The 27,721-nt window shown below is 43.3% G+C and overlaps 1 protein-coding gene across 1 annotated transcript in view; it reads left to right on the forward strand.

Moving 5' to 3' along the window:
- The window catches only part of ZUP1 (zinc finger containing ubiquitin peptidase 1), a gene marked incomplete in the record, with an annotated part of 497,787 nt that overhangs the window by 360,658 nt on the left and 109,408 nt on the right, over positions 1-27,721 (forward strand). The window contains 1 exon segment of the mRNA XM_044063659.1: positions 23,208-23,368. Within this exon segment, the coding sequence (XP_043919594.1) occupies positions 23,208-23,368 (161 nt within the window).

Consider the following 27,721-nt stretch of genomic DNA (forward strand, 5'->3'; position numbering starts at 1 on the left):
CAGTATAGTGTTGACCAAATTCTCTGGGTATGGTTCCTGACCCCTTACTCCATGGTAAAGCTGTAAATGCATTGGCTAAAATGTCTGACATTGCATATTTTGATTATATTGTTGTAAAAAGTCATTTGTTAAAATGTTTTAAGCTAACACCTGAAATGTATTGGAATAAGTTGTGTGAGCATAGACACAAGTCAGATGAAAGTGTGTGTGAATATGTTGCTGAACTGAGCACTTATTTTCATAGCTGGATGAGTCGATGTCAGGTCACCGCTTTTGAAGGGCTGGCAGACCTTTTGGGAAGGGAGCAAGCCCTTAGCACTTTGCCTGAGGACATGAGGATCTGGTTAGCTGATGGGCAATGTGCTACTTCAGATGAGTTGGGGAAGAAGGGAGACCTATACCTGGCAAGCAGGGCAGCCCTGCACAGGAAGAGGACCCCCAGTACTGCTCATGGGTCTAAAGGAACCCATGATGGGCAGCACAGACTCCCCCAAAAGAATCTGCCCATAGCAGAGGAAGCCACTAGTCCAGGTACATGTCCAGGAACTAGGGTTGAATGTTTTGAATGCAACCAGTGGGGCCATATGGCATACAGGTGTCCATGGATGCAAGGTGGGGAACCAAAGGTGAGGGAGCCAGTAAGTGGGAAAGACAAAATGCCAATAGTAGGTTGTCTTGAGACAACAGGTGTACTAAACTACCATCCTGCAGATGTCCTGAGAGGGAAGGATTTGGATGAGGTAGTACCATGTACTTATGCAGTTACACGTGGTCAGGCTAGGATAGAAGCATGTGGGTCTGGTAGCCTGGGGGAGACGCTGACAGACTGCATACTTGCAGCCAGGACTGGTGAGGTAGTTACTTCAGGGAGTAAGCTACGCTGTAGCAGTGAGACTGAAGGTGAGCCATAGCTGCTTGTGGGTACTGATGTTCCCTTGGACAGAGTGACTGCAAAGGTAGAGGTGAGTAGTAGTACCCAGGCTGACAGTGAGGCACCACTGTCAGAGGATACCAGACTTCCTGTGGAAGGGGAGCTGGGAAGGGTTACAAGGAGGGAGTTGAGAGAGGCTCACCTCTCAGACCCTGCATTTCAAGGCCTGAGGCAGGTAGCTAGGGAGGCATCTGATTCTAAAGGAAAGGGGGAATCTGTATACTGGGACAAAGGGTTACTATACAGAGAGTGGACCCCTGAGGGAGGGCTGGAAGGTGAGAGAGTACAGCAGTTGGTAGTGCCTAGAGCCTACCATCTGGAGCTTCTAGCCATAGCCCATGATATTCCCTTTGCAGGTCATATGGGCATAAAACGTACAAGGAGGCGTATTATGCAGAACTTCTATTGGACTGGAATTTCCAGAGATGTAACAGGGTACTGCAGGACCTGTGAGCAGTGCCAAAAGGTAGGCAAGGCAGGAGACAAGGTGAGAGCTCCTTTGATGCCTTTGCCTGTGATTGAGGAGCCATTTTCAGAGGGTAGCTATGGATATTGTGGGTCCTCTGAGTACCCCAAGTTCCACAGGGAAAAAGTATATCCTAGTGGTAGTGGAGTATGCCACACGATACACTGAGGTGGTGGCTTTGTCCTCCATTGAGGCAGAGAAGGTGGCAAATGCTTTGTTAGAGATTTTCAGCAGGGTAGGTTTCCCAAAAGAAATACTGACTGACCGAGGTGCCAATTTCATGTCAGACCTGCTGGTTTGTCTGTGGAAGTCCTGCGGGGTGAAGCACATGAAGACCACCCCCTACCATCCCCAGACTAATGTTCTTGTTGAGAGGTTAAACTCTACAATCAAGTCCAAGCTATGGGCATTTGCAGATCAGTTTAAGAGGGAATGGGACAAATATTTGCCCCATCTGTTTGCTTGCAAGTGAGGTTCCCCAGGAATCCACAGGTTTTTCACCCTTTGAGTTGCTGTATGGGCATAGGGCGAGGGGACCTCTAAATTTAATTCGAGATGAGTGGGAAGATGAGTGTGAGACGCACAAGGAGTCTGTTGTGGCATATGTCCTAAACCTCAGGACAAGGCTCAGGGAACTTATGGGCTTGGCCCAGGAGAACCTGGCAGAAGCCCAACAACAGAAGGAGTGGTATGACAGGAATGCTCGAGCTAGAGAGTATGCTGTGGGGCAGCAGGTAATGGTTCTCATTCCTGTCAGACACAACAAACTGCAAGCAGCTTGGGAGGGTCCCTACAAGGTGGTAAGAAAGGTAAGTGATGTTAAGTACATGGTGGAACTGCTAGGCAGATGCAGGGGCATAAATTGTACCATGTTAACATGATGAAACCTTACCATGATAGGGAGGCCCTTGTGCTGAGCATTTGCAGTGGATTGCAGGAGGAGTCTGAGGGAGATCTGGTGACTGATCTCCTCAGTGAGGCTCGAGCTGACACCTCAGTGGAAGGGGTAGCAATGTCCTAGCAGCTGTCTTCTACCCAGGTTTGATAAATCCGAGCAGTGTTGCAGGAATTTGGGGACATGTTCACTGGGAAACCAGGGTGCACCCACCTGGTGCGGCACCAGGTGGATACAGGACCCCAAAGGCCTATTAGTCAAGCTCCTTGTAGGGTGCCTGAGAGTGTCAGACAGACTCTGAGGGAAGAGGTACAGGAGATGTTGGAACTATCAAGAGTCCATCAGTCCCTGGGCCTCCCCAGTGGTGCTGGTGCCAAAGAAGGATGGCAGCATCAGGTTCTGTGTGGATTACAGGAAATTAAATAGTCGCACAGAGTCGGATGCTTACCCCATGCCAAGGACAGATGAGGCCCTAGAGCAGCTGGGTGGGGCTAAGTATCTTACAACCATTGATCTTACCAAGGGTTACTGGCAGGTGCCCTTGACTCCCATTGCTAGAGAGAAGTTAGCCTTTGTGACTCCTTTTGGCTTGTATGAGTTCACAAAGATGCCCTTTGGGATGAAGAATGCCCCAGCGACTTTCCAGAGGCTGGTGGATAATATCCTAGTAGGAGCAGGAGGGTTTGTCCTTGCTTACCTAGATGATATTGCCATCTACAGCCATTCCTGACCAGAGCACCTTCAGCATGTCATGGAGGTGCTGGGCAGACTACAGAGAGCAGGGTTGACCATTAAGCTGAGCAATTGTCAGGTGGGTATGGCAGAGGTCTCCTACCTAGAACATAGAGGGGGAGTGGTTAGATAAGGCCAGAACCTGCCAAAGTCAAAGCTGTTCAGGCATGGACTGCACCTGTTTCTAAAATGCAGGTGAGGACATTCTTAGGGACAGCAGGGTACTACAGAAAGATCGTCCATAGTTATAGTACCATAGCTGCTCCCCTCACAGACCTAACAAGGAAGAACAGGCCAGATAAGGTAGTGTGGACCCCAACATGTGAGCAGGCATTCCAGAAGCTTAAAGAAGCTTTGGGAGGACCCCCTGTGTTAGCCAGTCCAGATTACAGCAAATAATTTGTTGTGCAGGTAGATGCTTTGAGCCATGGGGTGGGGGCTGTACTTAGCCAGATTTCTTCAGAGGGGGGAGAGCACCCAGTGATTTATCTCAGTTGTAGGCTCCAACCCAGGGAGGAATGCTATACAGATGTAGAAAAGGAATGTCTAGCCATAGTGTGGGCACTGCAGAAACTTCAACCTTATCTGTATAGAAGAAAATTCACTGTAATGACAGATCACAACCCCCTAACATGGTTAAACAGAGCCAGTCAGCAAAATGCCAAGTTGCTATGATGGAGCCTGGGGTTGCAAGCATATGATATGTCAGTGCAGCACCACAGTGGGAGTAGCCATGCCAATGCAAATGGGCTCTCAAGACAAGGAATGAGGTGAGGTACAGTCAGATATACCTAACCCTCTCAAGCGGTGTTTATCAAGGGTCACTTGAAAAACTAGCTTGAGTTCTCCGTGGGGGGTGGGTGAAGACTGGTAGAGAAGGATGAAGGCTGCCAGCCTAGTCAAATAGAATTTGATACATAATTCTGGCATTTGTAAATATAAATGTAAAATACAGGCTTGTGTTTTAAATGTAAAGAAATGCTGTTTCAACAATGTGGCAACATTGCCATCTGCTGTAAGGAAAACTAAGTCAAGCATTTCTTATTGGTCCTTTGAAATTAAAATTACTTTATATCTATTCCTTTGAAGTTAGAATTTGGAGTCGATGATTCTGGAGTAAGCATTTTTGTCTTGATATCCGACTTATCAGCACTCTGCCTGTGTCTTAAGTAAGTTACTTTCGAAGTATTTTTTTGTAGAAACAGCTAAGACTATAAAGTTAGACTAAGTGTTTTTCTGTTATGTCAGAACTGTACTACTGAATTATTTTAAGTTTCTGTGTGATCTCTGAACTCTTGAATAGCACTGTCGTGTAGTGGTATTGTCTTGTGTATTTAGTATTTATTATTAAATATTTTAAACCCTTTTCGACTGTGGCTGGTTTGTGTAAGGATAAGTTAAGCTCTAGAGTGCATTGCATATTTACCGAGTTTACTGTCTAAGTCACTCCTATAGCTTTAGTCCTGGGCTGTACTACCAATTGGATAATAATATTGCACAGTAATAATTGGACACCCTTTTAAGGGCCTTTGGGTAGCTGATAAATATTAACTGGTGGTGGCAGTAATTACTTCCGTATAGTCTGGGTAAAAGGGCACAGCTAGAGAATCTGTGTCAGCCTTTCCAGGAGTGTCTGTGAAGTTGTATAAATACTTATCTCAAAGTGTGTGTGTGTGTGTGTGTGTGTGTGTGTGTGTGTGTGTGTGTGTGTGTGTGTGTGTGTGTCAGCAGGGACACGAAGCACTGGTTGGACAGAGATGGTACTGGAGGTTAGCTTGTCAGCTAGGCTGAGATCTGGACCCTATAGCTGTGCCACTGGGGAGTCTTATTGGGGACCTGGGGAGCAAGGGAGCAACCAGCCCCAGACTGACCCTGATCTCTGTGTGCACTTAAGGAATTGTACTTTACTGTGTGCATTTGTTATCCTTTCCTCTCATATGAGACGCCCTCTCTGGTGTTAGTGGTGAGAATTGAGGCTCCTTGATTGCTGGGCCAGGGCAGGGGCATCACACAGCTTTCTTGAAAGTCCATCCATATGATAATGTTGATACAGAAGGGGTGCCAGAATAGTAAGTTAGCGTGGTTCAAATGAGAAGTGGGACAGAAGCTGGTGGCTACATTGAGGAGGTTAGCAAAGCTATGAAAATAGTTATGTATTTGTATTTCGGGGTGGGGAAAGTCAGGTAGGAAAGGGAGTAAGGGTGTAACAGAAAGGTGGATGGGAGTACGGCTGATGTGGTATACAAAGAGGATGATAGATTGGAGACACGTACAATGTGGTAATTTTGTGAGAAAGTTTAGAGAGTTTTTGGAGAAAATGGAGGATCTCATTCTGGTAAAAGGGACTGGGTAGAATACAAGAGGCTATAAAATGTTCTTAGCTGAAAACACAACAGTATAGGCTTGATGGATTGAGACTTTAAGGAATGATGCATGGAGAGAGAAAAGTGTAGAAGATGTTTAAGGACTTTTAGCAAAAAAGGGTCAAGAAACATCAGATATTATGTGGAGGTATTAGTGGTTGAGAGTAAGGTTTGATATAAAGATGATATATGAGAAATGATTTGACTAGTGAGCCAAAATTTGAAGACTATGGGTCTGGTGGGGGATCTGTGGAAATGTCTTATGTGTACGTGGTATGAAATGATGGTTATGCTGAAGAAAGAAGGCCATAGATGCTTATGGGAGTAGGAGGTGTGGTGAGAAAGGAGCTGACAGTCTTGTATGTTGTGGTATTGTAGAGAAATGCTTCATGTGTGGGATAAAGTAATTAATTGGGGTACAACAATCTGTAACAAGTGAAATCACAGAACAAGATTTGAGGTTGTGGCTTTTTGTGGCTGAGTAAAGAAAGAAGGGAGTGTACCAGAAGACAAGGTTGAACTGCAGTTCATTATGTAATGGGCTAAGTTGGAAATGAAGAGGCACTGTAAAGAAGCTAGTTTGGGGAATGGTACGATAGGTGAGGAAACTGATTTGAGGCCTTAGAAATGTGAAGATGAGGTGACATCTTCAAAAAAAGATTGCAGGGATGGCTGGAAAATATACAGTAGGATGAGGTAGTTATGGGAAAGAGCTGGACTGCTATTATAGACAGAACTAATTGCTTGATAAAATGGAGTGGAAGAGTATATACCACTTCTTGGAAATTTAGGAAACAAAATTAAGAAGGATGTGAGAGAGAAAAAAAAAACAAAAAAAACTTGCATGTAACCAGCATTATGTGAAGTGGTAAGTTAATGTACTCTCCAGTATCGTACTTAAGTGACAACTAGGGTTCTAAAGTGTTTACAGAATGGTAATATATAGAATGTCAAAAAGATAGCTTAATTGTTAGTGTTGGGTATACTCTCAAGGAATTGCATGAGGGCATATTTGTCATTCTAATCTAGTAATGTAATAAAATGATGTAGGAAAATATATCAACATTTGAGTTGCCCTTTCTTCAACCTTTTGAACAATTTTGGAGTGATTTTATACATAGCTGTACACTGGGTTTACTTAAATTATTTGATTTCTTGAGGTTAAAGTCTGTATTTTATTAGACTATAATGTGTATACTTTTTGAGGCTTCTATGGAGAAATGCTTCTTCTTAGTCTTAACAAACGGGAAGAGTTCCTTGCTGGAAGACGTAAAGAAGTCTGTAGCAGCTGGTGCAGGTCTGAGGTCAGCATCATGCAGTGCAAGACCAAAATAAGCTTGAGATCAGCTGTGGGTTCTGTTTGGAAATTTCATACTAATGAAGGTGACTGAGGAGTGGATACATATACAATTCTACAAAATGATGATTTTTCTTTCAAATGTCTGCTGTTATGCTGAGTATATGCTCAGCTGTACTTTTCTGCTGAAGAGGAGGAAATGCTTTGCTCAGGTGATTTTCTCAGCAACTCATAAATTGGGTCATACTTTGGACTTAGTGACCTTATTGTGATTACAGTTGCACGACCTGGTGATGGAGTAAGTCTTGTCGTCAGATCACTTTCTGGTCTGCTTTAGTCTTGAACTTCTGCACCTTGACCACCAAGTCCAAGAACTGAGGATTATTCAGTCCACTGGGCATATTACACAAGAGCATTTTTTATACACAGTTTCTCAGTTCCTTCTGTAAAGTGGTACTGGATTGCTAAATATCTTGCTTGGTGAGTATAATAATCACTATCCTTGACTGTGGAATTCCTAGACCCAAGCTGTATTTGCCTAATTTCCACAGGACAGTGTGAACCATGGTTTGATCTTGATCTTTGTCTTTTTTGTAGGAAAGAGTGCAGGTTTCAGCATCCATGATGGAGGACAGGTCTGTGGAGTGACAGGATAGAATTGGAGGATCATTATGTCATGGGCCATGTAGAGATTTCTCTAAAAAGACATCTTATTTATTGAAGGAACCTCTGTGGCATGTAACTAACCAGCCACACTCTTCCCTGTAATTGCTGGGTTTTGCAACCCAGCCTGTTAGACATGAGAGTTCTATCTAGTTTAGAATAAGAGTCTGTTGCTGTTTCTTCTCCAACCAGATTACTACTGTCAGATCTGCCGTGCTGCCCATAGACCCCATGGGTTTTGCTGTAATCTCAGGTTGCATTTCTGTTATGTTTTGAAATGTAAAACAAACTTCAGAAACACGCAAACTATGAAATATACAAATGATGGATTCTACCACAATCCAGGCAGTATATTTCGTAGTAACCACAGATCGCTTAGTTCATAAAAGTGTCAACTGATTTAGTCACCGTAAAATAAAAACCAAACACAGTCGAAATAGGCACCTTTCGTCTTTACCACATCAAAAAGACTTCTTCAGATACATCGACTTTGACACTCCCCCCACTTAAATACCTCATTAATCTATCACATGACATAATCAGTTAATTCAGGTAAAACCTTCCAACTTTAAAATTTTTCTTTCAGTCTTTCTTAATAAATTTTAAACCATTTTCCATTTACAATACAGGACCCAAGTTATTTAATTTATCCTACCTGGTTCTACACAAGAAAGATGTGTTACTAAGATCAGCTACACCTATTTAAATTTTTCAATTTTAAAATACATAAAATAGAATTCACTTCATTTATTCCTGGATAAAAGCAGGCATTTGTATTTAGGTGCCACAACAATTCTAATTTTTCTAAAAGGAGGTTTTCAGGCCCCCCTCTACCGTCTAAGCAAACTTGAACTATTACTCAAAACCTCGATGTATGTTCTGTTTTTTCTAATGTATGTTTTGCGAGTGCATTCTCCATTTTTTATTTATTGTTTTTTTATTGTATATGTTGTATAAATATTCATACACTCGTTCTTTTAAAGTTCTAATAGTTTTCCCTATATATAATACAGGGCATTGTTGACTCTTTGCCAAGTAGATAACCATCTTAGATAGGCAATTAAATTTATTTTTAGTGTTATATTTCTTATCCTTAATCCAGTAGCTTTTACCCGTGTCCATGTGCTTACAAAAATTACACATTTCACACTTGGTCCTTCCTGGATTTCAGGAATACAGCATAAACAATAAAAAAATGGAGAATGCACTCGCAAAACATATATTAGAAAAACCAGAACATACATTCAGGTTTTGAGTAATAGATCAAGTTTGCTCTGCCAGGTTACTAACTGTACTTCACATTACCGGTATATTAAGCTTATTCTGTGGGATGGTTACTCTTTTTAGTTAGGGTCTTCCCTAAAATCTGGTGTGGAAGTATTTACCTTTACATGACTTGGGTTCCTCTTACCTGTATGAATTAGTGGTGCCATGTACCCCAACTAGGGTGCTATGCTTGACATTCAGAGGCTGTTGCTTGTTCCACGGGTATTTCTTGAGATTTCTAATGTTTGATCCTTTGCCTGTTAAGATCCCTACCTGTGGAGCTTGCTACCTTAGTGGCTTTGGGTATGCTCAATGTTGTCTGGCTTCTGTAATTTACTTAAAACGTACCTTTTCAATATTGCATATGAAAGAGATGGCTAATTACTGTGTTCTGAATTCTGATTATTTTTTACTGTATTTGTACAGTGTAATTATATTCTTTCTTGTGAATGGTGTTTTGTGGAAAAAACACCAGCAAAAGTGAAGTTAAAGTTGAATTACTGTGGTCATTATTTATTTTGCTTTCTTAGCAGTCACATATAAGAGATGATAGTCAGAAGTGGCTATCTGTTTGCGGGGCTGATTGTAAACAAAAGCATTGGCAGCTCCACAGTAACTGTGAAATGCCATTTATATGGTTTGGTGGGAGAAGAGACAGTTTGCATGCAGCAGCAAGAGAAATTACATTGCTGTGGTAATTATTTCATTCAGTTTCTTGGCAAACATTAAAGAGATATACACCGGAAATATTGCTTTATCACTTTCTTCATTACATAACCACTTACAGGAAGCTTCTCCTTGGTCATATGATTGCCATTTATGTTACATATTCTGATCAATGGTTCTAATTGGGTGAAAAAGTACTGTTTATTGATGTGGATTTTGTCTTTCATTTTTTTCGCAATGAAACATTACAGATATGCAGAATGTGGTTGTCTTTTGGGGGGTTGCTGTGTGTGAAGGCAAAGGGTTTTCACTTACTATTCTGTAGGAACTGCTTGCAAAAGACTTGTATATACTTTCCCATGTTGTGCAACAACTGATTGCCTCTGTTTGTGTGCATATCTCTGCCCTCTATGTTCGTCTCCGACCCCCAATTGTTCAGCCGCCTCAGTTCATCTAGTTTAAACGCTCCTATCTCCCTGCACAGCACATCTACACCAACCCACCAATTAAAGTAAAGTCATATCTTCTATTTAAAAGAAAAATAACCTCAGTCATCCCAATGTACCACATTACATGTACTTTTAACAAATACTTGTTAAATAGACTACTCTGTTGTCCAACTCAACGTATATTAAACTTATACAGTCCACTGAAGCAGTTTTATTTCTTCATACATTCCCTCATCACCTTTCATACTGACATTAGTGTCTAACCCCGGGTATCCACTCTCTACATTTATCATCATCTTTAATGTATCTGACCTTTCAACATGTTCAACTTGCTGGCAGTTACTTCGGTGCCTCTAATATTTGCACAAGCTGTCTCATACCACTAAGCCTGCCTGATTCAAATTTCCTGCACATATAATATCCCATGAACTCAGAATAGCCACTTTGTATATCTCCTGACCTATTTTCTACCTCTCCAATACACTTCTTTAATGATGGGTGCTTTCACCCAATCCAAAGAGACAGTTTCTGTGCCCACTACCCATCCATAGCATATCCAAGCCTCCTCACATTTCCATACTCTCTAAACTTCAGAAGTCTAGAAATATTCACTTCTTCTGCATCTTACACTCGCAATTTAAGTTCTGTTGAATATTCCTTGATACCTCATCCCCCAGTTTAAAACTCTTTCACCTAAATGTAGTGTGTTTGCAACAAAATAACTGAACTCCACTCCTCAATGGAGCAACACTCTTCAGACATTCTTGTCCTCACTGAACCCTGACTAAAAATCATTAAGACAATGAAATTACTCCATGGGGCTGTAACATACTTTGATTAAATCTCACAGTCAGAACAGAAGAAGGGGTGGCTATCATATACCTGGACTCCTTATGCATTCAGCAATGCCCATATCATACTCCCAAATTTGACAGTGTTGGAATACTGATTACTACACTTCATCTAAACCAAATTAAATCTGTTGGTTCCCTATGTATAAATACGTACACACACACACACACACACACACACACACACACACACACACACATCCCCAAAACAATCCCACCATTCTAGAAAACATCAAACTACTAATTGGTAACTATTTTAAATCTCGGGACCAGCTAAAACATGGGGACTGAATGGTTGAAAGAACAGACTTACATATGCTAAGTCTGAGATGCCATTTTTTTTGGAATATTCCCTTTTCTCCAAGGTATGGCAGTGTCAGAGTTGGTATATGTAAGTTCAGAGGGTGTGGGCAGCTCCCCTGCAAAAAGAAGTTTTAAGGAGAAGAGTGATTTTGAAATTTTTTTTGTTTTGTGTTTTTGGTCTTTTTTTTTCAGTTTGTCGGCACTCAGCATTTTGAGTACCAATATTTCAATTCGGAACTCTGGAAATCATTATACTTGGTGATGCCAACATTACATGGGCAACCATTGACGCAACTTATTGAAGTCCCAACCTGCTTTAACAAAACCTCACATTCTTTCTCAGCCCTGGACTGGATTCTTACAACCCATACCAAAAATTCTTCCAGTCTGGTGCACTACCTGATAACATGCATTGAGTGTTGGCCACTAAAGTTATTAGACTTTACAATAAGAACCTATGTGTTCCCTGCTATACTTTCAGCATCAACTTTTTCATACATGTGCAGACAAATTAACTGGCACCGACTAAAACTTCTTACCTAAGATCAAGCAACAGAAACCTTTAACACAATTTTTTTAGATATTCTAAATGCCCAAGTCCCATAAGAAAAAACTTGTCAAAAAGCTACCCCACACCTTGATTAACTCAGAACAGAAAATGGCTAATGATGAAAATATAGCCTGGAAACAGTATTACCTTGAGCCTTCTAAAAGTACCAGACTCTATGGAAAAGAGGTCAGAACCTTGGTGAAAAAAGTCTAGCTTAGCTTACTAACTTCTGGGTATCAGATAGCCATCTCCTACACCCTTGCAAATCACCCCAATGACTCTGACTATAATATAGCTTGCTCTTTTAACTTCTGCTTCATCAACACTGCAGCTTCCCTCCATCGGAACAATCCCAGTAACCTCCTTACTCAGTTCCACTCCAATCCCACTGACTGTACTGTTTTTTTAGTATGACCTCTCTCAACTTCAGTCATCAAAAACTCTTCTTAAAAATGGTGGAGCAATTGGATTAGAGATCCACTTTGTCATTAATCACTTCTGAGAAATCCTTCTATAAGCCTACCTCCACTTAATGGAACAGGCTGCTAACAACATCACTGCTTTAGATGGTGAAGTTACATCTATATCAAGAGTTTAATTGTGCCTATTTTATAGACATATGGTTTCATTTAAGAACCAAGCCACTAATGGTCATTACTACAGTCAGCATTTATACAGTACCAATGTATACTGTACTTTAGTTATTTACATTATTTTAATGAAACCTGTATATGTCATCTGTACAGTACTGTAGAAGTGTTTCTCAGTTGTGATTGCTTGTGTCATTACCATATGGCCAGTTAGTGGCTGGAAGGGTGATGTAGAATACGTCACAGAATTTATGCAACAGTTGAATAAGAACTTTTTGGCTTGGAATTTTCTTTTGTGGTTAATAGACGCTTGATACAATTTTTGGATGTAGAATTGTATTTTGATGGGAAAAGCAGAGTTCAGTTTAAACCCTTTAGGAAAATAACAGCAGCGAACAATTTTTTACATGCAACTAGTGCTCATCCCCCACATTTGATGGAAGCTTTACCATATGATGAGTTCAGATGTAGTTTTGAACTCACTTCAGAGAAGCATTTAATTGATGGAGAATTTTTGCAAGTAACTAACTGGTTATTACAAAGGAGTTATTCTCAAGTTTCTTTGGTGAAGGCTAAAAAATAGAGTGTTACATGGTGGGGGAGAGCGGTTAATGTCTGTTCAGATAGGACCAGAATTTTAGGGGAAGAGACATCAAGGAGTAAAATATTTTTGTTACTAAATTTTCTCCCTTTACTGCCATGTTGAAGAGAATAATGGATAATTTATGTCCTGTGGTTTGTTTTGATGATACTTTTGCAAAATTGTTTCCTGAGAAGGTGACCTTTTCCTGTGGTAGATGTCTTAACTTGAAGTTTTGAATTGTAAACTGAGTTATGGTAGTGGTCACAAGACAGGTATGTTAAATGTGGGAGATGCAAAGTTTGTGTAAGGGTGAAGAATATTTCAGGCACCAAAATGAATGGCAGAAGATATCTTGACACTAATTATTTCAACTGTTCATGTGGGATGGTTTATTTAGTGGGATGTGGGTATGTCCCTACGCTGTGGTACGTAGGCCAGACAAAAAGAATGGAAAGGTCCAAATATTAGAACATTTGGGAGAAATTATAAATCAACGTTTGAAAAGCTGTATTGCTCCCCATTTTCATAGAGTACATGGGGGCCTTGATGATAGTTTTTTTGTGTGTTGTCCAAATTCCATTTAAAGGATGGAGTCAATTACTGGATTTGGAAAGCAGATTCATATTGAATTATAGAACACTTCTACCTAGGCGATTGAATTTAAAAGGTTGTATATTTATTTCGTAGTATTTTGAAATTTGGAATTTTATAAATTTCGTATTTGAGTTTTGTAAACTTGTTGGCGCTTTAAAGGTGATTAATAAATAAATGAGTAATTATTTAATTGTTTCACTAATTTATGGGTGTATAAAAATGGCTGCATTTTGTGTGTTAAAACATTTCATTGAAGGTGTTGAACCAAGGTACCAGAACACCATTAAAGCAGTTTTGCAGCGGCTCCAGTTTTGTTTATTTTTCTTAGATTCGTGGTTTGTGCCATTTAGTGGCTGGAAAAGGTTTTGTACCAGCCCACCCACCTGGTTATCTAACAAAATAATATATTTGTGTGGGTGTATGTGTATGTACATGAATGTATATATATATATATATATATATATAGATAGATATACATGTATATACAGAGAGAGAGAGAAAGAAAGAGAAAAATCACAGACACACTTATAGGTTTTTGTTATGTCCCCTCTCTATGTCTGTGTGGTATATGGATATGTGAATGTTTCCTTAACTGATAGGTTTCACTGATCCCAAGACGCATGCATCTTGCTTCAGTGTTTACCCCATAAAATGTAAATGTCTTCACTTATGAATTTTGATCTTGTTATATTGTGGACTATCCTATTATGCCTGCATTCTTTTACAATTTCACAATGGGCATCACATATTTTGATGAATTATTCTAAAGTTTATTGAAGTACACTTTTTGTCTGGATTACATAATTTTCCTACAAATCTATTTTGCTGCAAATAAATGTTCTGCTTTCTTTCTGTCCAGTACCCCGGTTACTCATTGCTGCTTAAGGTTGTACTTGTGTGTTATGGCTCACTGCACAGAATGATATGTATTTATATGTTGTACTTGCTACAATGCTTAATCTTTGAGGAAGATGTGTTCTCTGCCTTAAAGGCACATGTCCAGGTTGTCTCTAATAGATGAAGATGTATTTGATTCTTATATAACTGTATTGTACACCAGCTTTGCTTCTCATGTAGTGAGAACATAGGCTTGGGCAATGTTTTTGTACTTCAGATGTGTTCCAACATTTACAAGGCTCCTTGAATGTTTTCTTTGTCTATTTACCTATTAGTGTATGTGTCTGTTTATGAGCTTTAATTGAGTGAGAGAACTGACCCATGTAAATTATGTGGACCTTTTACAAGATATAACAAACAGTTAAGGTAGAAGATCCAACCATAATATTTTGTAATAAATGGGTAGTTTTACCTGCCTTTATGGAATACTGTCATGGCAGTATTGTGTGTGTGAAAGCCTTAAAGTTGTTGGTTGATTATAGTTAGAGGTGCACTTTTCTTGTGACTGCAGTTTTATGTGTCCCTGTTTTGTTCAAGATTTTAATGCTGTTATATTGCTTCCAGTGCTGTTTCTGTCTTACTGCTCGCTTTTTGGCAGGACGAAGAGTGACTCTCATATTTTTGGTAACATAAGGTGTGCCAGTGTCTTGTAAGCTGTGAATTACTTTCTGTTGCAGCTTCTGTGTAACTTACATCTGTTTGAGAGCACAAGGTTTGTTTACTTTTATAACAGTGAAGGTCATATGTCGAGTTCAAACATAACAGCCAGACTTATAAAAAACGTTATGGCCAGGTTCTTAAATGTGAACCTTCCTATAGCAATGTTATTTTTCCTGTGTTTGGAATGTAATTAGAGGACTCCATGTTCTTTGTAACTTTTGATACAGCCCCAAAACAAGCAGTAGACAACAGTCAACTTCCTCCACAAGCTCACAAAAGTACATCAGAACAAAAATCCAATGGCTAGTTGTGCTATCTTAGAGTGATGAAGCCCTAACTGTGACCCATGCGACCTGAGTTTGGCTAATTACTCAGGCTCCTGTTGGAGCTGGCATGTGTAAGGAGAGAAATAATGAGGTTTAAGCCTGCTTGCCTTCCTTGGAGATAGGGTCAAGATGTGTTTATCTAGGCAAAAAGTTCTAAAATCTGCCAGTGGAGACTGGGAATCACCCAGTGGTGTTGTCTGCAAGGAGGTAGCTGTTGATTGCATTGTAGCAGAGACATAAATGTCAAGTTGTATAACCCAATGTACACTACCCTTTGGATGCTATGGGAATGTGCATGGAACTGACAGAACTGAAAAAAATAACCCTCCCTCCACAACAACTACCATAATCATGGTTCTTGTAATACACTGTCACCCTCTGGGTAGTAGCGGAATGATTAATTGTGGAGAACTTGGTCAGCAGGGAGGAGTTTGGGGGAAAAAAATGAACTAAAATCCTGAGCAGCTTGTACATGTTTTGGTCTGTCCCATCATATAACTGATGCTATCTGTAGAGCTTAATATGAACTTTCCTTTTATGATTTCAATCTACTGTTAACTGCATCGATTTGTTGTGCCTTTTAATAGTAGTCATCCAGTAAGAGGTTCCTCGCTTCTTACTTTGTAACTTGACAGCATTTTATAAAATAAATGTTACTGCTTCATATCTTGTGGCATGTATTTTACTAACTTCAGTTTTATTTATTTATTTTTTATTTTGCTTTTTTGTTAACAAGTTAAGCCCGTTAGGCAGACGTGACCTGCTCATTTGTTGAGGTCTACTGATACCTTAGATGGAATGTTATGTATACTTTTACACATCTGAAACTAATAATGGCAGACTGTTTCTAAATCAAATGTAATATTTTCTTTTTCACCTACTTAGAACTAAGAATTTTTTCCTTCTGCTTACATAGTATCGTGTAATGCTCAGTTTTGTATCACTCTTTTATTTTAGTGTAATTTTGGTGCTTTTTTGGTCTACTGCATTGATTTTTTTTGTATTTTACTGCCTATCACTTGACTTCAGGCTGAAATGGGTCCACCCTGGTTCAATCCGAACTCCCAGTTATCATACGGTAAATAAATAAATGGGCGCAGGTGATGTGTCTGTAAACAACTGTGCAAACATGTACAGTTTGTCAAAAGCACACTAGGTTAGTGAAGGTCACTAGGGGATGCTGTCCTTTTCTCCAAAGTTCAGTGACATCAGAGCTGATTATAATGTGGATGCTTGGAAGCTGTGGAGACTTTGTCATCATGGGGAATTATAATATTGGTAGAATCCCACTGTTTCATTCAGAGTGATCTTCAGCTATTTTGTTAACAATTATATGTACTCAACCCTAAATAAATTAAGTTTTAGTAACACAATTATTTATTTATTGCATTTATTTACAAGGATAGTCTGATGGGAGAGAAAGTCACCACTTTACAGCAGAGGCCCAGATGGAAAAGCTCCAGAAGATTACATTCTAATAGTGTTTATTTTATGGTTCAGTACATGGTTATTATTTATAACTTGCCTTTGTGCTTAGTGAGTAACACAGCATCCATGAAGTAAGATATTAGTTCTACTTTGGTGAGGGTCATTTGCTTTTAAATGTGTAAAGAAGCATTTCAGAATGAAGTGGTCAGTGGCTTTGTAACATCCCTGTAGTAAACTGGTTAAGTCATACCTTTTGACATGATAAATACCTAGTTTAAAATTTAATTTCTTAAGCTGATGGATTGCTAAATCAGAAAGCAAATCTTTTTACCCTTTGTCACAGTCTTTGCAAGTAGCTCTCCTAACCTGTTTGTGTATCTTCCTAAATATATACTCTGATTTCTCAGTATGAAGAACTGAAGATCAAGTGGGCTATTGCTGTTTTTTTTTAACAAATTCCCAGAGCAGGGGATAATAGGGCACACTGCTAATTGATCTTTTGCGAGGGTCAGGACTGTTAGAAGAAATTTTCCAGGATCAACTCGAGATGAGTAAACAAGCTTTCATAACACAGATAGCATCTTCTTAAAAGCACTGCTGTTATGCTATCTCACATAACTATGGGTCTCTTCATTTGGCAGAACAGTACTTTGTGAGCTAATTTTAAATACAAGATCTGAAGTAGGGACTTCATTTGTCTGCAACCTGTGGGTCTTGGATCCGATATCGGATCCGAGCCGGCAACTTGTTTCAAGCTAATGGATCCGAGCTCCTAGCTCCTCCCCTCACCCATAATCCCCTGCCAACCCTCCATGACCTCAGATCTAGTTTGCCGCGCTTGTGGATAGCTGGATTCCTTTGAGCTCGACTAGTAAAATCGTCAGTTAAGTGTGTTTTTTTCTGTCAAACTTTCTTCTTTTTTTTACAAAATATAAAGTGTGTAAGTGTTAGGTATCCTGCAGTGTAAAAATATATTTCTTTTAATTAGTTTTTTCCCTCCCTTCGCTGGTCGTTAGTGAGTGTGTGTGCTGTGTTTTGGGGCCTGTGTGTTTGTGTAGCACTACCTTTTCTTTTAAGTATGGCTGAGGCCCCAAAAGCCATTTTTTCTAAATGTACCGAGTGTGGCCATAAGCTCTCCCCGGCTGATGGCCACACTCGGTGCGTTCGGTGCCTTGGGGTTGAACACCTCACCTCAGGCTGTACCATCTGTGCAGCGTTCAACCCCAGGGCACTGAAAGAGTGGAGGTCGAAGCTGGTCTTGGCGGGACTTTTACCCCCGGACTCGGCTCCGGCCTCCGCTGCTCACGTGGCACTACCACACGCTGTGGTTGCTGCCACTCCTGCCCCCCTTCCTTCGGCCGGGACTCAAACTCCCGCTAAAGCGCCGGAGGACAGGGAGGCCAGGAGGGAGAAACGGAGGGAGAAGCACCACAAGCGGCAGGCCGAGGCCTCCGCTTCGGCCCCGCCAGCTAAGCGGGCTTCTCCCTCCACTGCTTCTAGGTCTACTCCTCCTCGGCTTCGATCCCCTTGTTTCTCCCTGGGGCCTGAGGAGGAGGAGGCCCGATCTCCATCGAGGTCATCGAGGCGGCATTCCAGGCCTGCCTCGGTGGCCTCTTCGAGATCGACATTCAGCATGTCTGATGCAGACTTGGACCGGATGATGCGAAGGTTCATCCAGGCCCAGCTGCAGATGGGAGTGCTCTTGCCTCCCCCCCTTCGGGGGGGAGCTCGACACCGTTTTTCCATCCAATTGCTCCTTCTCCGACCAACTATCCGGGTTCGGAGCCGAGCAGCGTTGGAGCCGGGGGTGGGTCGGCGCCGACAGTACTTGGTACTTCGGATCCGACCCTGCCCTCGAGCCTGTCAGATCCGACCTCTCGGAGCCATGGCCCGAGCTTCGGATCCGAGGGATTCAGTTTACCTTCGGCTCCGTCCAGGTCGGAGCGCACTGGTCCTTCGGATCCGATGGTCTCCGTGCCGGTTCCGATCCCTTCATCGGATCCGAGTGGGAGCCGACTCTCGGAGCCCAGAGAGAGTGGTTCCCCCTCGGCCTTCGATGCAGTGGAGAGGGCTCTGTTGAGAGCATCCGGACCCACGGCCCTTGTCTCGGCTCCACCCTGCACTCTCTCTCTGCTGGGCCAGGCTTCCATCACCCGGCCAAAGGGACAGCCTGCTTTAATGATCCAGATGGTTCCATTGGAACAGGTTGTTGCTGGCGAGGCCTCCTCGGACAGCCCCCCCCGAGGAAGTGCCCCGCAAGCATAAGTGCAAGAGGAGGAACGTGGACTCCCCTGAGTCTTTAACTGAGGACACGGACTTGGATGAAGGGGAAGGCTCCCCAAGATCACCCCCTGAGGATGTCTCCTTTGGAGACATCATGGAGATGCTGAGGATCAGAGGTGGGTGGTCTGCCCCCAAGTCTTCCTCCGACGAGTCCGTGTTTCTGGAGGCATTCGAAGCAAGCCCGTCTACCTCTTGGGTGTCCCCTCCGGCCGACCCCTTGGTGGACCTTATTACCACCAGGGTGTGGAAGGATCCAGACACCGTGGAGCCAATACCCAAATGCCCGGACAGAATACTAAGCCCCCCCTCAGACCGGTCGCACTGGAGCAAGGGTCCCCCTGTAGATGCCATGTTGACGGCGGCAGCCACGAAGAGGGAACTAGCTCAGGAGAGCCCCTCAGTCCATCCACCGAGCAAGGAGTCCCGCTCGATGGACCGCTTAGGGAAGCAAGTTTTTAGTTCAGCGACCTTCTCGGTAAGGTCTCTGAACTATATGGCACATGTCATCAGGATGCAGTGGGATCTTATCAAAGAATACGCTGCCTCCCCCACTGAGTCCATGTCTGCGAAGGACAAACAATTGTACTCCACCCGAATGGCCACGCTGAGATCCATTTCAAATACCTCTATGCGGCTATTGTCCATGCCACCGAGGGAGCTGCTCGGGCTAGCAGAGCAGGCCTAGTCATGAGACGTCAGGCCTGGCTCCGTCATTGTGACTTTGCGGAGCCCTTTAAAGTGTCTTTTGCGAACGCCCCTTTCGATGGTTCTGCCCTGTTTGGCAAAACGGTTCGCGAGACACTTGTCCAGAGCGAGAAGGGCAGGAAGACGTTGTCTGCCGTCGGAGTCTGCTTCTCTGCACTCCAGCGGTCCTTTTCAAAGAACCAAAAGTGTCAGAAGAAGATGTCGTTCCGGAAATCGCAACATTCCCAACCCGCTCCGGACAACCAGTCCTTCCGTGGCAGAGGAGGACAGGGAGGACGCCACCCCAGGGGCAGAGGGACTCCGAGAAACTTTGGGTCCAGAGAACCTTTCTCTGAACGGCCCACACAGCAGCCCTGAAGGGTTGCCTGACTGCTCCACTCTGGAGGCAGTACGGGGGCGCTTCTCGGAGCACCTAGCGGCATGGGAGTCCATCACGACAAACCGCTGGGTGCTTCGAATTATATCCAGAGGGTACAAAATACCATTACTTCATGTCCCCAAATTCAAGAACCTCCCCGATGTACCACCCGATCAGAGGGAGGCTGCAGCCGCAGAAATTCAGCAGCTGCTAAGAAAAAGAGCCATCCAGCCCATTCCCCAAGACCAGCTTGGATTAGCGTTCTACTCCAGGTTCTTTTTGGTGCCAAAAAAGATGGGGGACTTGAGACCAATTTTAGACCTTTCCCGCTTGAACCTGTCTGTAACTAAGGAAAAATTCCGAATGGTCACTCTTCAAATTATTCTCCCCCTTCTAAGGGAGAATGATTGGATGTGCTCTATAGATCTCAAGGATGCCTACTACCACATTCTAATGGACAGACGATCCAGGTGGTTCCTCCGCTTCCGGCTGGGAGCCAGTCACTACCAGTTTAGGGTCCTTCCCTTTGGCCTCACCACAGCCCCCAGGGTGTTCACCAAGGTATTAGCAGTGATTGCGGCCCACCTGAGACTCCAGGGGAATACAGGTCTTTTCCGTACCTGGACAACTGGCTCCTGACCACCCCAACAAGGCATCTACTTTGCTCAGCCAGAGATTTCTTTCTCCGCCTAGCCCCACAGTTAGGCATCACCATCAATGCCGACAAATCCCTTCTGGCCCCGACACAAGCCATAGAATTCCTAGGAGCCAGAATAGACACCAGAGAGCTACGAGCCTTTCTAACATCCGAAAGACTTCGGAATTTGCAACTCCATGTGCGGACTATCCTCCAATCAGAGACCCCACCAGCGGAATTGGTCCTGTGGGCACTAGGCTCCATGGCGGCAGCGATAACGCTCCTTCCATGCGCCCGTCTGAACATGCGGGTACTGCAATGGACCCTTCTAGTACAATGGTCCTTTCTGTCTTTTCCTCTTCATCACCCCATTGCTATCAGCAAGGCTTGCAGGAGGGCTCTATTATGGTGGCTCCATGCTTCGGACCTCCATACGGGCCAACCCTTCTGCACCTCTCCCCCTCTCGCCACGGTGACCACGGACACCTCCCGCCTCGGGTGGGAGGGGCATTATTCAGGCAGGATGGTCCAAGGCATGTGGAACGATACAGAGACCTCCCTGCATATCAACGTTCTGGAGATGAGAGCGGTGCTTTACGCTTTGCAAGCACTTCAGAATCTCCTCCCCGTAGGAACGATTGCAATTCAGTCGGACAACATGTCGGTTGTATGGTACATCAACAAACAGGGGGGAACCAGATCTTACCCTCTATGCCACGAAGCCATGAGAGTGTGGGAATGGACGATCTCCACCAACCGCTTTCTGATTGCAATGCACATTCCGGAGCGGACCAACATCCTAGCGGACAAACTCGGTCGCACCCTTCTTACCCCGTACGAGTGGTCTCTCAACCCACTAGTGGCGAAGCAGATATTCGCAATATGGGGGCAACCCTGCTGCGATCTTTTTGCCTCTCTCTCAAACACCAAATGCGGCATTTTCTTCGCTCTGATTCCCCCTCCAGGGGAAACTCCAAGAGACACTCTGGTGCATACTTGGCCACCCGGTCTACTTTATGCCTATCCTCCTCTACCCCTGATGCTGCAACTCTTACAGAAAGCCTCACGGTTGGGGAGCAGGATGATCCTCATTGCCCCATTTTGGCCTCAGCAAATTTGGTTCCCTTACCTGCGGTCTCACCTAATGAATCCTCCTTGGATTCTGGATCCCAGTCCGGATCTAATCTCCCATCCGTCTGACTTACCGACCCCAAATCTGGACAATCTGAAGCTGACAGCTTGGTTACTCCAGTTCCACTCCTAGTTAGGACTTCCGGTATCTCTTCACCAGTCAAAGCCATCCTTGTGGCAGCGCATAAGCCCTCCACCAGGAAAGTGTACCACAGTAAATGGAAACGTTTCTCCATCTGGGCAGAGCATCATAATCTAGATCCCTTTACGGCTCCTCTTCCGTCCATATTAGACTTCTTAACCGAACTTTTTCAGGAAGGCGCTAGTTGCTCAACTGTCAAAGTGCAATTGGCTGCTATCTCACATTACCATGTGGGACATGATACAGGGCCTTTGATGTCGGCCAAGTTGTGTAAAACCTTTCTCAAGGGCACCTTTTTGCTTAGACCCCCCTATAAAAGAAGCCGTACCACCTTGGGATCTTTCACTAGTTCTTCAAGCCTTGACTGCTCCACCTTTTGAACCCGCTGCTTCAGTAGATCTCAAATTCTTGTCCTGGAAAACAGCATTCCTTGTAGCCATTACTTCAGTGAAAAGAGTTTCGGAGCTTCAAGCTCTTTCTGTGAAGCCTCCTTATTTGATCTTTCACCCGGACAGAGTGTACCTCAGGATCAGTCCCTCTTTCCTTCCCAAAATAGCATCAGAAACCAATATAAATCAATCATAAAGTTACCGGTTTTCTTTCCTAAATATCAGAATAAAGGAGAGTACAAGCTGCACTCATTAGATGTTCACAGGCAGCTACGTTTTTATACTCATAGAACGGCTGGTCATAGACAATCCGACCAGCTGTTTGTTTCCTTTGCCAAATTTAATTTGGGGAAAGCAATATCAAAAGTATCTCTATCACGCTGGATTTCACAATGTATCCTATTAGCGTACCAAGCCTCTGGGAGACCCGCACCTGAAGGAGTTCGCGCACATTCCACTCGTTCCATCTCTACTTCTGCGGCCTTCAAGTCTAGAGTTCCATTGGATGATATTTGTTCGACAGCCACTTGGGCCTCATCTCATACCTTTATTAACCACTACAAACTGGACGTGATTTCTAGAGGGAGAGCATCCTTTGGCTCTGCGGTGCTTCGCAATATCCTTCCATGATGGCCACCTAAGGTTCAGGTAGCTGGGGACTCTGTCCCACAGGTTGCTGACAAATGAAGTCCCTACTTCAGATTAAGAAGTTATGTACTCACCATAATGTTCCATCTGAGTAGGTAGCTTCATTTGTCTGCAACCATCCCCCCCTCCTTCCACCTGGCCTTCTTCGGATCTATGTTAGTTGGATACCCTTTTTGGGTACATATTGAGGGGCAAACTCGATCTGAGGTCATGGAGGGTTGGCAGGGGATTATGGGTGAGGGGAGGAGCTAGGAGCTTGGATCCATTAGCTTGAAACAAGTTGCCGGCTCGGATCCGATATCGGATCCAAGACCCACAGGTTGCAGACAAATGAAGCTACCTACTCAGATGGAATGTTATGGTGAGTACATAACTTCTTATTTAATTTTGTTCATTTTTCACAGATGTCGAATTGTAGATTTTCATCAACCTACTGGACCTTCAGGTACACATCCTCGTTTATTTGAGTGGGTAAAACGTTACTATGCTTCAGGAAATGAAGGAGCACATTTACCACAGAAAGTTTTCTGGACACATAAGCCTCCAATTTATCTTCAGCATCAAGGTAACATTATATAGAATGTGATAGTCTTACCTCTGATTAGAATGTGTATTGTTTAAAAAGCACTGCCTTTCATAAACACATTATGAAGTAGAGTGACAGAAGGAGAAATGTAGGAAAAGCCTCATCACTTAATTTCATTAACTTGGTGTTTTGTGCATCAGATTGATTACTTTGTTATTCTTTAAATCTTTTTATTCTTTAAATCTTAGAAAACAAATCAAGACTCTTCTTAGTGGGTCTGCAGTTTGGTTCATCCTCCTTTGACAACCACGTGCCACTGTATACGACAACATCTAGTCCTTGAGCCTTCCAGTACTTTTCTGCCTGTCTTACACTTTGGATCTCCACTTTCAATGCTTAAAATAGCAAACCTTAATCATTTGTATGGCTGCCAAACAACAAGCCGAAACTTGCACTGACACAGTATCTGTAGCCTGGGAGGAGAGCACAGTGTGCAACAGTGCCTAAAATGCCAGTAGTTTATTCCATCCACCTGCAGATATCAGAGAGAGAGAGAGAGAGAGAGAGAGAGAGAGAGAGAGAGAGAGAGAGAAACTGCCTTGTTACCAGAAGGATGCTGCCAGTTCATGGTGGCCAGTGTGTTGATTAGTGGCTGCGTCCCTTATATGTAGTCCCATGTCTTTCCTGTAGTACCATTAGAAGGCAAAAGCATTGAGGGACAAGTTCTGAAGGTAAAAACCACTTCTAAAAATGCCCATGTACCCCCAAATTTAACAGTTTGTCCTTGTCTGAGGAGGTCATATGCTCATCCCTCTTTTTCAAACTGGTGGACAGAGAAAGGCACAGAGGAGATGCGGCCTCTAGCTACAATTCTGGTGGATATGTGGAGAACAGTCACAACCCATCTCCCTGATTGATTATTTGGAACATGCCCTTGCCTGTCTGATCTCAGGGAGTAGCTCGTTGAGTCACCTAACCATAGCTCAGTGGTAGTATGGCATGCACCATTCCATGGTACCATCCTGCAGAAATTAGTGGCAGGTGGAGGTTTTCATCCTGTTCAGTGTCCTGTGGGTAGCCTGTGATTTGGAGGCCATTTTCTGCAAGACAGATAGACTGTGACTTTTTCCCACCCTGCAGCTCCTTCTCAGTGGCCCATCCTTCACAGCATCCACCAGGCATATGACATTCTCTAAGGGTTGACCTATGATGTTCAAATTACTTCCCCAAAAACAACTCTGGATCTGTAGAAGAAGGAGGAGATGTCTTCTTGCCATCTCCGTCTGAAGCCAGTCATCAAGGATGCCATTTGTGTAACATGGAGGCACTCACACACTGCTCCTGCAGCTGCCAAGAAAGTTTATGCTGTATGTAGTCTTCTCATTAAGTGCACCAAGATCATATTTGTGCTGAATCCTATGTGACCTCTTCACTCCATCACAGGACCCAGGGACCACAGCTCTTGCCACTTCTTTGCCAAACGGGGATTTTAAAGCCTTGCAACAGGATAGGCAAGATAGCATACTCATGCGACATGTTTGGGCTCAGAGCCTGCAACTGCTTACTTTTCCTGTCCAGATTCTAATTATACCTATTGGCTCAATTGGTGGAAAAGTGCTTCTTCCTTCCCAAGTTTGGACTCGTGTAGGAAATGTTAGCTATCATATGGCCCATTACAGTTTTTACTATTTTGATGCTATGGTTAGGGCAGCGGGTTTGGTATGTGTTTTTACATCATGGCCTTGGTGAGATTGCCGTTCTTTTAAGAGGGCGCTCAGGAGATGCCCCATTCATGGAGTGGTTTAATTCATTTTGTCTTCTCTGGACCTAGTGGATGATCTCTCAAAGAAGAAGCAGTCCATCTCAACCATGGAAGACCTATTGGACTTCTTTAAGCTCCTCATCCCCTTCTTCTCCTCTTCTTCATGACCTAGCCAGTATCCCAATAAGAAGACTCCTAATTGACCAAGGAAGGCCTAAAGTCTCACATGGTCTTACCCCTCTGCTGGTACAAACTAAGTCAGTCAAGAGGAGGATTATTGCTGCTCAGTGCTTGCAGTCCTGTGTTTACTGTGTTAGGGATGTTCGTATAGAATAGCCGCTGGTACAGCGGTAGCATTGTTGCCTCACAGCAAGAGATTATCCTGTTTGATTCACGGCTGGAGTGCCTTCTGTGTGGAGTCTGCATGTCCTCCCCGCAGTCGAGTGGCGTCCGAAAGACATGCGTAAATGGGCGTGTCTTCTCTGAAGGTTGGGCGTCGGGCTGGCAACTCGGTACCATAAAACTACTGCCAATCATTTGCGGACCGGAGTTCCGCTGTGGCGACCCCTAACCAGGAAAAGCCGAAAAAGACAAACAGGGATGTTCGTATAGATTCATAGGTAAGTAATAAGCTAGCTTCCATTTCGGGCCATTTAAGCCTAGCCAGTTTCCCTTTCTGTGCTTAAAATAATCTGTCTGATTTGATTATAGATTGACCAATGCCCATCATGTTCTTAGTTATATATTACCCTAATTGAAAAGAACTGGGGTAATTTCATTGATAATTTGAGGAGGCCCATGCATGGGATAAATCATTTATGCCTCTGTCCATTAGTAGTTTGGGGGCAGTCCTAAGGTACATTTTCTGTTTCTCATCCATAGACCTAAGCTGAGCTTGAATATGGACAGGGCTCAACTTTGTTTTATGTGGCTGGAGAGTCTGTTCCACAGCAGCAGTATCCTCTGCAAGCTGTAGATGTCCCTGCAAACTATTCATTTGATGTTGTAGAAGAGGTTTAGATCCCTAGATTGAGTATTTCTAATGCCATTTGACTTGCTGATGTACGGTAAGTCCATCAGTAATGGGTGGATGCCTTGTACGACAAACACAGGTCACCTCTTAGCAGTCTGTAGGACACAGTTTATAGTGACAGGGCTGTGAGTTGGTCTATGTAGAACATGTTGTTTAGGCCTTGAATCTTTTTCTGTGGGCATTCCAGTTACTTGTGTTTGGACACATACATGCAAAAGGGGCATTATATTCAATGACTGGCCTAAAGAGGGCTGAGTAAAGGAGAAAATGACATCCCTAGGTCTAGACACAATCCCTTTGTTTATAAGCAGTGCAGTATAGAAGGACTTTCTTACAATACTTGACACTGTCAAATGTTAAGTCACTGTCAACATAAGTTCCCAAATCCCAAACATCTGGGTCAACTCTCTAGGAGTAGTTCTTTGAGTTTGTCCCAGTTGGTAGATTCATTTCTTGATTTGATTCTGGATGACTAAGTCTTGGACCTCTTATGTTCTCCCCAAGAATGGACTGCTATGAGACACCAATAATCTTGGCACAGTGCTTTGGAAAGGCCAGATTGTACATCTTGGTGGGACTGTAAAGGAAGTCTCTGAAGTGTGACTTTGGGTCATCAAGGGTCCTACTCCTGTGCCTTTCTGGGTTAATAAGGGACAGTAGGTTCCATCCCACCGCACACTTCAAGTACAGCCACTACTTTAACTTTCATATTGTAATTCACCATGCGTTTGTACCACTGTCTTTACAGGGCAGTCAGCTGTTTGTGCTGATATGAACACTGCTTACTGGTAATTCACTGTCTGGTTTCCACAGTCAGTTCCTTTTTATCACTTTGGGTGGGAAATAGTTTCAGTATAGACTACTACCTTTTGAAGTTTTTTTTTTTTTTTTTTTTGTCCCTGAAGCCCACAATGTTTACTAAGCCAATGGTTAAAACTTTGTAGTAGAAGGAACACTACATGTTCCTTTTCCTGTGAGGACTGTTTTTATTGGCCCATTAAGAGATTCTAACATTATGTCCCTTGAATGGATGCTTCTTTGGCTGCTGTCCATGAGTATGACCATAAAACAGGAAAAAAATATTTCTGATGCCATCAGAGAGAGAGCCTTTGATGTCATGGAGATGGACACAACCCAGTTGTTCCTGCTTGGGGGGGGGGGGGGCAGGAAATTAACTTGATAAACCTGAGTGAGGATGTAATGGCAGGTCCAGGCAGTCCTGAAGCCCCCTTCGGCACTAATACAGGTACACAAATCACCACCTACAGCTCATGAGACCATTATCATCAGAGGCAAATATCTGTTAAACAGTTCTGTAGGCAGTCTTCAGAGTGGGAGCTCTTCCATTTCCTCTCCTCCAGAACAATGATGCAGAAGATGAAGTCTGTCAAGTCCTTTCAGAGTGCTACAGAAGATGATTGATAGCCAGTGATGAGGGCATTTTTGAAGATGCAGTTAGAGATTTGTGGCATTCCATCTCCTTTGGTTCTAGAATGGATTGGGTTTGCCTCCACACCTCTTAGCACCTTCCCTGGTACCATTTTCTGCACCACTGGTTTGGAGCATGCTTTCTGCCTGTCTGCGGAGAGCTGGCAGG

Source organism: Protopterus annectens, chromosome 1.part0, assembly GCF_019279795.1.
Source record: "Protopterus annectens isolate FY-2018-M chromosome 1.part0, PAN1.0, whole genome shotgun sequence".
NCBI classification, from domain to species: Eukaryota; Metazoa; Chordata; order Ceratodontiformes; family Protopteridae; genus Protopterus; species Protopterus annectens.